The sequence below is a fragment of the Rattus norvegicus genome, chromosome 15 (assembly GCF_036323735.1).
Source record: "Rattus norvegicus strain BN/NHsdMcwi chromosome 15, GRCr8, whole genome shotgun sequence".
Classification (NCBI taxonomy): Eukaryota; Metazoa; Chordata; class Mammalia; order Rodentia; family Muridae; genus Rattus; species Rattus norvegicus.
Genome location: NC_086033.1, coordinates 14,819,317 through 14,836,014, shown reverse-complemented (window position 1 = coordinate 14,836,014; position 16,698 = coordinate 14,819,317). Strand labels below are relative to the sequence as shown.

The window sequence follows — 16,698 nt, the reverse complement described above, 5'->3', positions numbered from 1 at the left end:
AATGTAAAACGTGTGGCTCTTGATCTCAAATCATCTAGAGCATGTCTTGGGTTCTCAAAGTATGAGTCATGACGCCACGTAAAAGGACTTGTGGCTGAATGTAGGGAGCAGTAGAAAAAAGCTTAACAAGAATAAAAGGTCCTGAATACAGAAAGCCAAAAAGTGAATTAAAAATGAATGTATGACCATCCAATGGGTTTATTGTAGCACCTGCCCATTGTATCATGCATCTTACTTTTAGCCTTCATTCTTAATATTTAACATGTCAACTTTGGGCCAAACACACCATCATGCTATAAAGTGCTAACGAATGCTGCCTGAGACACCTTGGCTCTAGTTCAGAACTGATGTAAGTCACAAACTACAGTGCTTTCACATACAGAGTTTCCTGATCTCTATAGGAACATCTCAGTTTAATTACAGAAAACAGAGCTCGCATGCTCTTTGTTTGCCATCCCTCCTCTTTGGTTCTTAGCATGTTAACATGTTTGCTTTTCAAAACCAGTCTGTGTCTGTCTTGAGTTTCCCAAAACCTATTAAGTAAATTTGCCTGTGGGCAGGACAGAACTCCTAGCTCTCTGAAATGGCCCCAAACACATTTCAGACATTTTTATGCATATTTATGCAAAGCAGTGTTCTCAGCACTGGTGATTATAAATCAAAATATTGATCAGTTCTGATAAATGTTGGTGATGTTTTGTCTAGGAGTAACAAGTATCGAGCCAAGATTTAATTTTTTTGGGGGGGTAAAAATAATCATGCCTATCCCCTTAGCCTGCAATTTTCATTCATCAATAGTAAGTGGTAAAATGCTATGCTTATCAGAGGATTGTTCTAGAATAAATTTCTTCATGATTAATCTTCTGTACATGTTTGAATTGTGTACCTCTTTTTACAAAGCTGTCTACTTGGGGTTGCATAATAATGTCTTCAGAGGAAGGGAAGGAACAGACACACATAAACAAATGAGAGTATGGTGCCAGAAGGTATTGAAGTGCTCAGAAGGGCTCTGTTTATCAGGCTGGTCAGTGAGAGTTTGCTTTAAATTGCACACCAACGAGGAGGAACGAACTAGTCCCAGGAATAACACATACCAACCTTAGGATGACCCAGAATGACAAATGCCTTGCGATAATCCCTCCTACCACCACAGATAGACCTACTAACTTGCTTCTAATCAATGTTCCATGGCAAGAATGAAACATTTTTTTTCAGATATCAAAGTCTTAATCACTTGAATTTAAAGGCGATTGACCTTGGTGACTGACTTAATCCCCTTTAAAAGATGTTTGAAACCCAGGGGTTAGGAACAGCTGAGCATCTCTCTATTGATCATTCTGAGTATAGCCTCAAGGACACGAGTCCTGCTGGCAATGTGAAAGAGCTCAGAGGTGGATTACTTCCTGCTGAGCCTCCAGATGAGAAAATCCATCTGATGCCTTCATTCTGGTCTTGTGAGACCCTATACAGAGAATCCGACGAGAGGTGCCTGGATTTCTGACGTAGAAAAAAAAATCTGACTTTTAATAATGGATAATAACAAATGAGTATTCTTTGAACCTGCTAAATATGTGGGCATTTTTATGCACCAACATAGCACAAACATAAAATTCAGGCACAATGACACGTATAAAGTTATGAGGATGGGTGGGGTGGGCATAGAAGGCTATATGGAGTTATGCCATGGTTCATCCTGGGGCAATGTAAGAATCTGTGTATTGTCCCCAGACCACTACACATGATGCTAAGATCACATCAGATGCTTTAAAATCTGCTGAGAGAATGCATAAGTAATGGAGGTATGTTTCTAAAGGGCATTACTGGATGACCATTACAACTGTCGATATTCCACAATTTCAGAATATCCCAATGGTTATTTATTGTAAGACCATTATATACAAAGAACTTTATTGTTGTTACAGGGCTAAAAGTAGTGGTTAAGAAACAGAATCAGCACTAAGAAACAAATTTTCAGCCAATACAACTTAGGGAACTTGTGACCCAGGAAAAAGCTACGCTGTTATGTGGAGATTAAGGGCTTTGTAATGAGGTATGATACAACCCTGCAATCTGGGTCACAGCTGAAAGCCTGGTAACTGAGGTTTCTCTTCAGAGTCTAATAAACTATGTGAAAAGCTGCCAAGTGTTAATCAAGTCCATGGCAGACAGTAATAAGACAAACTACATCATCAAAGGCATGATGGTTTGATGGAAAGGGAGAGAAACGTTAAGAGTTAGAATTCTATACTGATGAAGAACTCGGTATTAGAAATGTAAAGGTAGCTACAGATTTCTCTATTAGAATTCTATTGTAAACCCAGTATTAGCAATATAAAGGTATCTATAGATTGTTTTAAAATTCTTTAGTGGACTCAGTATTAGACATGTAAAGGTATCTATAGATTGCCTCTATCCAAGTCTTCCAGATTTATCCAAAAACTTTCTAGAAATTTACAGATGACCAATGTCACCTCTTGACAGTGGGGGGGGGCATGGATGTTATTGTCACTGTCCACTGGGCACAGATCGTGACTCTGGAGAAGATCAAAGACACGCTGCTGCTGAAGGCCCCTGTCAGCATATCATCAGTGTGGCATTATTCAAGTATCAGAATTAAAGCCAACGGAAACATCTCTCCTTACTCATCCATATCGCTTCAACATTAGCTGACATATTCTTAACTCCATGGTGGGGGGGGAGAGAGAAAGAGAGAGAGAGAGAGAGAGAGAGAGAGAGAGAGAGAGAGAGAGAGAGAGAGAGGAAGAGCGAGAGTGAGAGAGAGTGAGAGAGAGGAAGAGCGAGAGAGAGGGGGAGAGGGAAAGAGAGAGAGAGAGAGAGAAAGAGAGAAGATGTACATATGCATGTGTACGAGTATTTGAGGTGTGTGTGTGTGTGTGTGTGTGTGTGTGTGTGTGTGTGTGTATGTGTGTATCCATATGGCTGTAGGAGGTCAACTTTGGTGTCTTTCCTCAAGTGCTACCTGCCGTGTTGTTTGAGACAAGGTCTCTCATTGGGATTTGGGACACTTAGGTTAGATTGGTCTGCCAGTGAGTTCCAGGGGTCCTTTTGTCTCTACCTGCCCACTGCACGGGTCATAATTGCATACCTGATGTGTGATTCATTTGCATGCTTCTGTAGGATGCACCGTACTGATGGAACCATCTTCCCAGACTCTGCAATGTGCTTTCAAGAGAAACGTTCACGCACTCTAGAGGGATGTAATTCAGGGTAACTTGTGATGTTAAACTCAAGTGTAGGCAGCAGCAAGTGATTGCTCAACTGGGCACGACATTGACAACAAATGAGAGGCAGGGGAGAGTAGGTGTATTTTCACAATACTTTTAGTACTGTGTCATTATGACCAGCAGCAGCCTTGGATTTCATGAAGAGGGGGAGTGGGATGGTCTTCTACTCATTTAATACATGGAACAATGGGTCTCAGAGGGATCACCTTGCATTTGCCAGTTAGCCCTGGAATTCAACTCAAATAATCAGATGACTGTTTTCCTAGTACTCTGAAACTGGAAACAATGCTGACAATATAATGGGTTGCCAATGGAATTATAAGGGATATTAGGTGGGCTATGAGCAATTTTTTCTGATGTCAATCCACACATTCTCAAACAAAAATGTACCCCTTAGACACTTCATACACAGATTATTTTGAAGGCTCCTTGCTTTCTTTGTGTGTTTTGAGAGACAACACATGTTACAACAGTCAACTGATTCAGAACTGATATGGTTGTTCTTTCTTTATAAATTCCTCCTCTCCTTTGAGAGAAGAATGGCAGTCACTGGCTGCTTCTTAGAAAGGGACATCACTCAAACTTGCAGAAAACAGCTCCCCCAAATAGATTAGAGCTTCCGGCCTCTAGGATGTGTTATGCATAAGAAGAAAATGCTATGTATAGTTTGCGCTTTGCAAGCATGTAGGTGTTATTTGTCTTGTAAGAGCACAAAGGCATAGAAAATGTTAAACTAAACAATAAAAATGTCAGTAGGTCAGGATGAAAGCAACGTGATTATGTGTCCATATCCTCATTCTTGTGCTTTGGCACAAAGTGGAGTATATTCTGAGAGGGATTTGAATCTCTCATCTGTGACTTCTAGTAACAGGGCTTGGCAGAGTCCAGCATCCTCTCTTGCCTGTCTATATGCACTCTAGCAGGCAGCTGGAGGGAAGGGTATATGCTCTCTCTTCTTTGTGGTCACCTTAGGTACACATTAGATGAAAGCTGCTCTGGTCAGTGTGGCTTTATTTTAGGGGTGGCATTAGAGATAGGCCCCAACTCTTGATATGTCAAAGCACTGGCTGTTTTGGCTGATCTTGTGCATCCTCAGATCGGTGAATGTCCTAAGAAGGCATAGTGATCACGGGTTTCTGTTTTAGCAGCTGTGTTTCACTTTAATGTGTGTATTAAAACAAAACAGAGAAGAGCCCTAGTATGACAAGGTTAGGATTTCACAAGTATTACTCCTTAGGGAAAATATTGCTAAGAGGCAAGTGAATCTGAGTAGATTATGGTAAGACATCAAATTATCATACCAGGAAACCTTGTATGTGGCAATGGCAGAAAGATATAATGTTAATAGCAAGAAACTAGAAAGTGGTTCAGATGGTCATTTTCTCTCCTCTGTATTTTCACTATTTATTTGCTGGGAATTCTTGCTATTTGTTTGATCTATAAAATAAATATAAACTTAGGACAAAAAGTTTAGAAGCATAGAAAAGCTCAAATGGAAAAATGGAAAAACCAAGCCCAATGCTTCCTTTTAAAGATAAGGATCAACAACTCATTTCTTCTTTCTGCCATTTTCATCATAGCACCAGCTAATGAAAACTTTTACAATGGGATGTGTCCTTTAACTATTACTGGATAAAGTGCACATCTTCACAATCAACATTTAGCTCATAATTTCAAATTACCATGGGAAGGGTCACAAATCCCCAAGGCCTCAAAGCTAGTGAGAGTCCAGAAGAGAGTTTTCCTTAGTCCCTGTGAGTTTGAACAAGGGTCACTCTTGGCTAATCTATTAGTGTCTCTGTTCAAATTGCTACAGGGCCTGGAATTGATCCAGGGTAACTAGAGCAAGGTTGAGGGACTTTGACAGCTCCTGGGAAGAATGGACAGCATTACCAGAAAGGGATGTCCTTGTTTGACATTCAAGGTCCTAGGCTGGCCCCAGGTTGAATCTCGAGGGACGCAGCCAGAAGGTGTATCATAAATGAGAACTCAAGTGTCACACACAAAATAGCTCAAAGCCTCGTAAAGTAAACTCAATGAATATTTGTTGAGTGAATGAATAGCACTAGATTGGTAAGTAGGAAATCACAATCCCCCAATAACTTGCTGTCTAAAGCTCCATCCAGGAAAATTGAGGTCTATTTGGGGGTGGGACCAAGTAGAACCCAAGGCCCATCTCTAATTCTGATGCTCTCAGAGATTCATGGTATGAGAGAATCAGACCGTGATTCAACACAAACTCGAACAGGATTTCTTTGTCAATCACTCTGGAAACTGAGCCTTCGAGTTTCGCTCTGTTCTTAGCTAGAGACATAGGAATGCCTTACCCTGCACACATTATCCACTTAAAGACAGAACTGTCTTTGTCATAAAGTCATGCTGTTGACTGTTTGCTGTTTTTAATACAGCAAGGTCACGCCATGCTCACAGGGCCTACTCACCCCTCAGCCACAATGAGGCCAGGTCTAGAGTTCATGAGCCCACTTAAGGGCTCACATAAATGTTTCCGTGTCTTTTAACATTTGATAAAAACACAATTACAATCTAGTGTTCAAAACTGTCAATCTTTCATCAGCACATTTATAAAATAATTTTTAATGTCTTCCCAACAAGAAGTGGCCTGTGAAAGTCATAATGGGCTCCATAAAGTCCATATCTCTAAAGGACTAAAGAAGAGGCACTTACCTGACACGCATTATATAGGAGTTGATGTTCAAATTTCTTGATCCCAAGAATGTTCTGGAACATCTCATAGAGCTGTTCCTTGCTCAGAATCAACTCAGAAGCTGCACTGGCTGTCATCCGGGCTTGCTGCTTCCTGGGGTCCTCCTCACCACGGTAGATGGCGTCAAACTTAGCCATCCAGGAGCTTAGCACAGTCTCCTTGCTGAGGCCATCAATCTCAGGTAGGCTGCGTACCCTCTTCTCGATGTGTTTCTTGAAGACCTCCCGAGAGTCGTTGGCTGAGCAGCCCCCACTCTGTACCATGCGGGCCACACGGTCACTCTTGAGAAACACCTGAGGAAGGGATGGCCAAGAAAGATGGGGTTAGCTATGGAGGTGCCACTCTCCTGGACAGCATCCTTCATATGTACCATGGAGTGTGACAGAGTGGGTAACTTTCCCCTTACTGGTCCGTGCTGTGTGATTCTAGACAGGCCCCTTTCATTCACCCTTCAGTGCCCAAATCTTAAATCAAGAATAAAAATAGTACAGTAGCTCCATTACTTGAGGGGGTGTGTCTCAAGACCCCCACTGAGTGCCTGAAATCACACGGATTAGCGTCTATTACTTGCACTGTGGTACTTATTCTGCTTGAAGACTTTCCAGTAAGAACCCAATTACAGCGGTGCATTCTAATAAGAGCTATTTAAAGTGTGTGAATTGCTTAACTCTGGAATTTTTCATTTAATACCTTCAGTCTAAATAAAACTGTGAAAAGTCAAGACTACAGGCGAAAGGAGAACTACTGAGCTTACAAAATGGCCCCAGGGATTGATCTTGTGAAAGGCACAGAAAGAGCATAGGCTATAGTTAGACTGGCTGAATTTTCCTCTTCTTCTGTGGCCCAGTAGCTGTATAAACTACGGTAAATGAACCTCTTTGAAATGTTAGTTTTCCTGCCTATAAAATAGGGTAATACTTAATTCTATACAGGTTGTTTTAATTAAGTGAGTCATTTGAAAAGAGCTCTTACAAAGGTCCCTGGATCCCTAAATGCCTCCTGGGTTGTTATTATTGTCATTAAGTATCTAGCATACAGCACTTAAATGTCAACCACTACAGGCATCGCATTTATTCTCTAAAGGATACTAATCATGACTGAAATTTAGTATCAGGAAAATATGTGCTAGTTTTCTGTCTCCTTGACTGACATGCAATTCTACATGTGCAAGACGTGTATCTATGCTCCTCGCAGTCTATCCAGTCTCTAGACAGCATGTGATATCTGTAAGTGATCAGGAATAATGTAGCTGTTAGGTTCTGTCTACAATGAAAGGCGTGTACAACATTTTGTCATTGCAACATGATCCTGTCATCTACAAAAGCACAAGAACAGTACAGTCAAAAAAAAAAGACCCCAAAAGTTCTAGTTTTCAGTAAGCTTATTATTCGGCATCGGGCTGCCTTCATAGTTGTCCTCATTCACACAGGACCTATGGGCCACATGTTGGTAGATGGGAAATCAAGATTTTCAGAGAGGGGTAGGGAATTGTCCCTCATAACTATCACTGCCTTATTATAGTGTCTAGTCACAGACAAATGTGGACAAAGAGAATGAGGAAGGGTAGGGAAGAGAAAGAAAGTCCATAGACCCATAAGTGTGTACATGGTGTGTGTATGTGGTATATGTACACAGGTATGTATGACTCTGGTGCAGACTCAGAACCCAGGGAAGACTTGTCTTGCTTGATAGCTTCCACCATGTTTTTTGAGACAGGCAGAGACTGTTGCTTAACCCAGAGTTACGCTGGCAGGCAGCAAGCCCCAGTATTGCTGTTGTCTCTGTGTTCCTATAGTGAGGAAGCTACAGATGCATACACAGCTAACACTTAGCTTTCCACATGGAATCTGAGGATTTGAACTCAGGTCCTCATGCTTGTGCAGCAAGCACATTTACCTTTTAATCCATCTCCTCAGCATTCGCATGGCCTTTTAACTCCACTCCAATTCCTCCTCCCCTTTGGGTTCTTCTGCCAAGCAGAGGACCTTCCAGCTTTCCTGCCTGAGCCCTTGGAGGTCATCACTTACTAAGGACAGTTTTCTCTTGCTCCACTGTTCACACCTGGAAGCTCACATAAGCTCGCACACAGTGAGTGTAATTCAAGGTGCTGGTACTAACGCTTTGTATTCAGAGAGAGGGAAAAACCTGACACTTTGGAGCTGTGTCCTGGCCATGCTCCAAAACGTGTCTAAAGGTTCTCCAGAGGCCAATCAAATACTCATCCCCCTGCCAGCAGCCAGCATTTGCCTTACAAGCTCTGAAAGGCTATATTGCCTGGTGCCTTGGTGGAAAGCAGGTGGCCTTGTGCATCCTGACAAAGTCATACTGGGTGGAAATCATGTTCCCAACATGGCCTCCATTTACTGTTCGTTTAATGAAGTGATTTAGAAAAGAGGCTTGAGGGTTTGTCTTTCTGGGTGAAGACCATGGCATGTTCTGATGGCCTGGAACCTACAGCTCAGCTAGATGTGAGAGTTAATTCTTAAGTCAACTAGAGGAAACATATCAAACACTCTTTAGGTCGGACGCAAGCTTCAAGATCTAGAGTTCATTTAGGAGCCTGCACTGCTTAATGATGGTGTGCTCAACCCGACGGATTAAGAACCTCACATCTAGGCCAAGGTCTCAAAGAATAGGGAGCTGGTGAGTTGGCTCAGTCAGTGAAGCACGTGATACATAAGCATGAGGACTTGAGTTTGACCCCTAGTAGTCATGCAAAAAAACTGGGTGTGGTGATGTGCATCATGAAGACAGGAGGAGCCCTGAAGCTCACTGGCCAGTCAGCCTGGCCAAATGTCCAAGTTCTGAGAGATGGTGTTTCTAAATATAAGTTGAAGAGATATTGAGGATGACACCTGAGGTCAGTGTCAATGTCTAACTTACACACTGTGTATGTGTGTATGCTGTATGTGTGTATGTATGTATGTACATATGTGCATGTGAGTATGTAGGTATATATTTGTATGTATGTGTGTGTATGTATGTGTGTGTTTGTGTGTATGTATGTATATGTATGTGAGTATGTGGGTATATGTTTGTATGTATGTGTGTATATGTGTATCTCTATGTCTGTGTATATATGTGTGTGTATGTGTGAGTATGTGTGGATGTAAGTATGTATGTATGTGTGTGTTTGTGTGTGTATATGTATGTGTGTGTATGTATTGTGTGTGTGAGTGTGTGGATGTATGGATGTATGTATGTGTATATGTGTGTGTGAGAGTGTGTACATGTGTGTATGTGAGTGTATGTGTGTATGCATGTGTGTATATGTGTATATATTTATATGTATGTGTGAGTGTGTGACTGTGTGTATGTATGTATATATGTGTGTTCACATTTACCTGTGTGCATGTAGACTCATAAGTGTTACAGATAGAGGTCAGAAGACAAACTTAGGTGTTTGTCCTTGCCTTCTACCTTGTTTGAAACAGGGTCTCTTGTTCACTTCTGCCTACTCCAGGCTAGCTGACCTATGGGTTTCTCCTTTTCTCATCTGCCATCTTGGCCTAGAAGTACTGTGATTACGGACATATGCTTCTGTGTACCTCTTTACCTACGTGGGTTCTGAGGATCCAAACTTATATACTTACACTTGTATGGTGAGTGATTTTGTCAACTGAGCCATCTCCCAAAGCTTCCTTGCTTTGTTTGTGTCTAACCTAGTGTCTGGCACATAGCTGATGCCCAGTGCATACTTTTTGTAGTGCACTGGTAAGAACAGTGCAGATGTTTCTAGCAGAAACCTTGCTGATTAACCAGATAACATTAGGGTGAGATGGGAAAACAGGAGTCAAAAGACACATATGTGGGCCTCCAAACAAGTTAGGACAAAGATTCTATAGAACCCATATTCATGACCAACACATTCTAGACATGACAACTCTCCCGGTCCCTTTCTTGAACAGAGTAGTCACTTAGTATGTGCTAAGTGCGTTGTGTTGACTTCAGAAGTCACTTAGCCATTTGGACCTCATTGTCTTTCACCAACACATCCAGCCTTCCATCTTTGATGAGGATAGAGCTGAGGGGACTTTGAAACAAAAAGTTAGTTCAGAGAAGTCTCATGTGACTTCAGCTACTGCAGGAGTGGCCATGAGTACATCAACATGGACCAGGAAACTAAGGACTGAGGGAATGGGGAGAAACAGAGTGTCAGAGGAGGCAAGTCAGCCAGAGACACAGGACACTAGCCAGAAACTAATTTCCCTGGCTTACTAGTGTGGTAAAAGACAAGTGAGGTCTGAGCTGGTGTCAGCTTGTGTGAACACAGTTGATCTCTTTATATTCTTTGTGTTTGTTTTCCTTTCTTAGAGGCTGCGACATGAGACTTCAATCTTGGGAATAGTTCTATTCACGGCATTCATAACCCTTTCCTAGTCTTCTGAAATCTCCTAGACAAGTCCAAATGTGAGGTGAAAGATATGTTGATACACGAGGTCCATTCATTAGCTAAGGACTTGCCAGGTTGTTTGACAAATGAACACATTCATACCTAACAGATATGCACATACAGGGAGGTGGGTTTAGCTGCTACTTTCTTGCTGCCAGACTGAGACTAGGGCAGATCTTTACCTGCCTTGAAAAGTAAATTATCTTGGCCAAGGAGATGCCCTAGTAGGTAAAGGAATTCATCCCTCAAGCCTGGTGACTGGAATGCAATCCTTTGAAGTTACATAAAAATCTATAGCAAAAGCAATAGGAGACACCTTGTCTCAAAAAATAAGGTGGAGAGAGAGAACAGGCTCTTTGTGTGTTGTTCTCTGACCTCTATACGTATGCTGTAGCATGAGTTAATAAGACTCTCTCTCTCTCTCTCTCTCTCTCTCTCTCTCTCTCTCTCTCCCTCTCTCTCTCGCTCTCTCTCTCTCTCTCTCTCTCTCTCTCTCTCTCTCTCTCACACACACACACACACTATTTTTTTCACAAACTGAAGTATCCCAACATGAAACATGAATAAGGATAAAGCTTGATATTAAGAGGATGAAATGAAGCTACCATATGCACACATGCATATGCAGAGGGGGTACTTTTATAGATGAAGAAGTTGTAGACTCAAACATATGGGACATTTATCTAAAAAATCCTGGGATCCTGATGGTGACTTGATGCCTGGCCTAAAGACCAGGTGGATGTGAAAGGACACTGGATTACATCTGAGAGACTCTGATGAAGCCCTGGAACCTCATAGCCCTAACTCAAGTGACTAAAGGAATAATCTGCAGTCTGATGACTTCCCCTGGCAATTAGGGCCACTAGGAAGGAACAAAATAAACCTATGTACTTTTCACAGTCATTGGAGCACTTGGCCTCCTTCTGTTCTTCCTTCCCCTTCCCCCTTGCTGGTTTGGCTCAGACTAAGGTGGATGGGCACACAAGTGGGTAAAGAACACTGCTTCTCAGACTATTTTTCTTTAAGAGCTCTTTACCATGGTAATAGGTAGTATGTAAACAATTTATCTCCTAGCAACACAGTGGTAATGGTTATGGCTGATTTATCTACTGTAGTACTCTCAGAATCTTTGAGGACTAGATTCATTATTCTTTAAAATATAATATTGCTATTGGTAGGTTGAACTGGGAAGAAATGGTACAGTGGGGTGGAGGAGGGTGTTTGTGTATGTGTGTATGGGTCTGTGTGTGTGTGTGTGCATGCTAGTACACACACACACACACACACACACACACACACACACACACACACAGAGGTGTGTACTTGCAAACACCAGAGAGAGATGGAAAGGAAGAAAGGAAGAGAGAGGGGGAGGGGAGGGAGGGAAAAAGAGAGCAGAAGAGAAAAAATAGAAGAAAGAAAGGGGAGGTGGGAGATAGGGAGGGAGAGAATGAGAATGAAATAGAAAAAATAAGCTTGTTGGTTGGTGGTTTCCTCTGCTAAGAAGAGAGCCACACAGATTGGACCAAATGACAATAACAACTCCCAATTTCCCTCTGGGAAACCCCTACACTTTGCTACAATGCTTGAAATAGCCTGAGCCTAAACACAGGCTACAGAGGTAGTCCTGGTCTTGAGCTTTGCAGTCAGGCTAATTCAACCCCAAAAAGTCCCTGAGCTTTTGCAATTCTAGGCAAAGAAGTGTGTTCCCTTTGGTTTGCTAACCTGTTGGGACATGCTTGCATCCCCTATATGCAGAGAATGAGGGACGGCTCCTGCAGAGATATGGAGGGAGGGTGCAAACTATTGACATTCTATTGATATACTATCGGCATCTCCAAATGCAACCATGCCTAAGGCTAGCCCTAACCTTGAAACAAAGTTTCTTGAACAAATCCCCTTTAGGTCTAGTTTGAACTAGCTGCGGGTCATCTGCAATGCAAAGTCCTGGCAGAGGTAGAGGCTGACAACGGTGCACTTTAATGTTTGAAAGGGTTAGGAAAGAGTTACCAGCTTCCTGACAGCCCAGGGGAGAAGGAAAATGGAGGAAGAGGTGTGCCACCCCCTAGGAAGTCTGCTGGCACAGTGCTAATCTTGATCTCCCACCTGCGTTTTAGGGGATTAGCCTTTCCAGAAATGAGAATCCAAAGCTCTCTAAAGCTTCGCTAATTGAAGACAGTAGCTGGACTCTAATTCCCTCCATTCTTTGTTATGCTACTCAAATCCTAACAGGAAAGATTCAATCCTTCTTCATCCTCCTAGCTTCGCCAGACCCAGGAGGAGCTCTTTCATAGAAAACTACCCACTATCAATGAAACTAAGAAATCACGATAGATATCGTAACTTCCCAAGACTCATTAGCATGCTGATGACGATTAATTTTCAATTTTAATTAATAGAAATGACACTTTCTTTTAATTTGCATCATTAGTTAAATGAGCATCCTAATTAAGATTTGTAATATAGAGATTTATAAACTCCAGTCTATGAATGTAAACACGAGAAGGGGCTCCCTATTTTGACAAGATTTTCTCATTACTCTCCCACTGGCTTTCAGAATCTGGGGAAAAGGAGGGCATCAGTTTCATTTCCAGGCAGCTTCTATGCATAATATTTTATTCAAGTAGCTGATTTGCCTTTTTGGAGTCTTAGTCTGTCAATACAATGGAAAATGTTTTTGATAACCAACTATAAAAGTGTTCTACATTCTAGGGTAACACTTAGCACATTGCCAGTATATAAAAATGAGTTTAAAAACAGCAGCCTTTTCATGTACACATGTCCATGTATGTACATGCACACTTGTGTACATGTATATGTGGAGGCTAAAAATCAACTTTGGATCTCATTCTTCTGGAACCATTTTTTTTCTTTTCTTTTTTTTTTTTTTTTTTTGAGACTGAGTCTCTTACTGGAAGACACCTAAGGCTTTCAGAGATAGGTTGACTGATCAGTTATAGAAGTTTGAATGAGAATGGCCCTGATAGGCTTATACATATGAATACTTGATCACCAGGGAGTGGCACTATTTGAAAGGATTCAAAGGTGTGGCCTGGTTGGAGGAAGCGTGTCATAGCAAGTGGGCTCTGAGGTTTTGAACAACCCATTCCAAGCCCAGAGTCTCTCTTTTCCTGATGACTGCATAGAACTCTCAAATATTTCTCTAGTACCATGTCTGACTGGGTACCACCATGCTTTCTGTCACAATGATAATGGACTAAACTTCTGCAAGCCGCAATCGATATGCTTTCTTCTATAAGAGTTGCCATGGTCATGGTGTCTCTTCATAGCAACAGAACACTAACTAAGACATCAATGAACCTCAGGAATCCTTTTGTCTCCACCTCCCCAGTACTGGAATTGCAAGTATATAACATGGAACACAGACTTTCATGTGGAGCTAAAGATTCCACTCAAGTTTTCAGGCATGTGTGTCAAGCACTCTGCCTACTGAGTCATCAATCGGAGGCACAAGAGCAGGTGCTATCTGCGTCCCTCCCTACCACAGAACTGTAGTGTGCCTTGTCAGATGACTGCTGACACCTCTGCATCCACCAAGGTGCTATACCTTCTTCTCTCTTTCTCAGATCAGTAGTCTAGGCTGGTGCTTCATTCTGTAGGCTGCACTTACCTCATAGTAGCTCTGGACAGCATTCATAAAGGCTTCATCTGCCACGATTTGGGTCTCCCCATTGAGGAAAGCCTGGAATCGGTCCTTGACAGTCTGCAGCTGCTGTTTGCTGATCTGCAGAGGGAGAGAAAGAGAACCTTGAAGGCTTCATGTAAACAGGTACATGACTACTTCACAGTAAATATGCCCACTTCTCAGAGTGTGGGCTGGCCTGATACATGAGCAAACTCTCTGAACGCGTATGGAACACAGTCATTGCTAAAATTGATACAAGCCGCAGTTAGATACATTGCTTTAAAACCACATAGGAATACTTTTACCACAGAAATTATCAGGCACCATCAAGTAGGTTTATTTATTTATTCCTAACTTTTAAAAAAGATTTGGCTATTAAAACATTCCTTAGGGATTGGTGCTTGGTTATATTCAGAATCCGCTATTCTTTTCATTTCTTACTTTGATCTGTGCCCACGGTTATTTATAGGCACAGGGCTTGTAATCTAGAATCTGTAGAGAAGTGGGTCATGTCTCTTTCCAGATTCGCATTTATGGATGCATCATTGGCTGGTGTTATGAGCCACACGGGACTATTTATACTGCAGAAATCAGCAAATACCACCAAGCAAACGAGCAGGTCTGTGTGTTTATTTACTTATAATTTTAAAGAAGGGCCTGTTGTTGGAATGTTGCCTAGCTGACACTCCATCATGCATTTCAGAAGCTCCACTGTGCATAACGGACGCTCTACCTGCAGGGTCTTTAGAAGTCTGAACGCCTTGCAGCATGTATCCTGTAGAGTCTGTGGAACTTATGGTGCGGTGAGCATACTCCTGGCCAGGAGTCAGGGGGTACAGGGGGCAAGGTAGTCTCCAAGGAAAACAGTCCTATAAGATCTATGCTGACTATCCTCTGTTTGTGAATGTCCTGTCTTCCATCAACTTTCCCAGACTGTGCTTCCCCACCCCCGGAGCTCCAACTAAGACCTCCTCACACATGACTCAAAGGCAAGCATTTATCTTCACAACTCATGGTTGTGACGTAATGTGTTAAGCCCATTTTGCTACCTTTTTAAAGGTTTCCCTAGAGCCTCCGTAGTGTCCTACACGTGACAAGCTGTCAATTCATGTTGATTTAACTGAATGAACAAAGTGCAGGGAAGATGCTATCTGTGGGTGGCCTTGAAACAGCTGTAGATTCTGTTGACATTAGATAAAGTTAATACACTACGAAAAGTTCAGGTTCCTGACTTCTAAAAAGGTAAAAGACTTTGAACACGGTTACAATTCAAAATGGATGATGACGTGCTCCTGACGACCACGGTCTTTCCAGTAGCACCATGATATCTGGCCACCATGGCAGGGTGACTACAGCAATTAGAGTGCATGCATGCATGTGTGTGTGTATGAGCACATGTGCATATTCCCTGAGAGAGAGAGAGAGAGAGAGAGAGAGAGAGAGAGAGAGAGAGAGAGATTGATTCTATGGATTGAGCCTATGCTTCTCCCCCTTTTTTTTTCTTGCATGCTAGGGCAAGCATTCTGCCACAGAACTACCTCTGCAGCTCAGATGATGCATTCTGTAACAGCTTGGAGGCTGCATGGTGAGTGTTCCTACTACGAAACACTATTTGTGTGAGATGCTGCCTTTGCCACTTACGTTTAACCTGTTCCATGGTGGGGGCATGATATAAAGCAGGTTGCATACAACACACATGGTTTTGTCTGTTAATTAAAGAAGTATTGTTTTTTTATGGATTTTGAATGCCTTTATCATTAGAAATAAATACAAGTAGAAAATTGTGGAACAGTGAAAGGTACCCTGGTTCCTGGTTGAGGAGGTTTGAAACCCTGAGGACCCTGAAGGGCTGGTAGGCTTTTTGCCTGACTCCCTGGAAACCAGTCCAGTCACTAGCCCACAGCCCTCCATAGATTTGTGGCCATCAGTCATGTAAGGGCAACACCCCAAGCCTCTCCACAGGTAGAGGATGTGATCACAGATCACATAGGCTCTGGAGGCTTAGCCAATGAATTTTCCTTCCCAGACACTCCTTCCTGCAAAAGGTATTTAATCTCAGGCTCACTCTGAGAAGTGGGATATGGCTTTATTCATCCACTTTCTGCCATGACAATAAACTCCTTAAAATTATAAACTGTCTCTTTTCATCAGGATCCACCATGTGGAGCCCTAGAGAAGTCCTTCACCTACAGAACCTCCTTCTAGTCTCCTGTAGAAGGCCTTCCCGCACTCCCAGCCACCACCACAAAAACTACAGACTGCCTCTGCCAAGCCAAGGACTCTTCCCTGAGGCACCAGGCAGAGCTCTACCTCTTCCCCTTGGCCCCAGGCTAGATCCAGCCTCACAGGCCTCCACTCTGTTCTCACCTCTTCCATGGCACCCCAGTGGTGCCTGGATGCCCAAGAGGCTCCTTGCAGGCCCGGGCATCCCGGGCCAGCTTGGCTGTGTCACGTGCCCCAGACTGTGCTCCCCACCCCCGGAGCCCTGTCCTATGGCTTCCCACAGTCGGACACTTGTCTGGCAGCAGTGGCATAGGTAAGTTTGGTCAAACTTCCTGTGTCCTGCACCCCAGTGGCTTGAGCCCTGTGGCAGAGCAGACGCAGGACCCAAACAAATCTACAGAAACAACCAAAGCTTGACACATACAGAGGTGAATGCTAGCAGCAAACCATTGAACGGAGAATGAGG

The 16,698-nt window shown here is 42.7% G+C and overlaps 1 protein-coding gene across 16 annotated transcripts in view; it reads right to left on the bottom strand.

Moving 5' to 3' along the window:
* Positions 1-16,698, bottom strand: part of Cadps (calcium dependent secretion activator) — a 454,141-nt gene that overhangs the window by 337,204 nt on the left and 100,239 nt on the right. For all 16 annotated transcript variants that reach the window (XM_039093071.2, XM_063274046.1, XM_039093064.2 and 13 more), the window contains exons 2-3: positions 13,995-14,108; positions 5,931-6,263 (exon numbers count right to left, since the gene is read on the bottom strand). In XM_039093071.2, the coding sequence (XP_038948999.1) occupies positions 5,931-6,263; positions 13,995-14,108 (447 nt within the window). The remainder of the gene's footprint in view (positions 1-5,930; positions 6,264-13,994; positions 14,109-16,698) is intronic.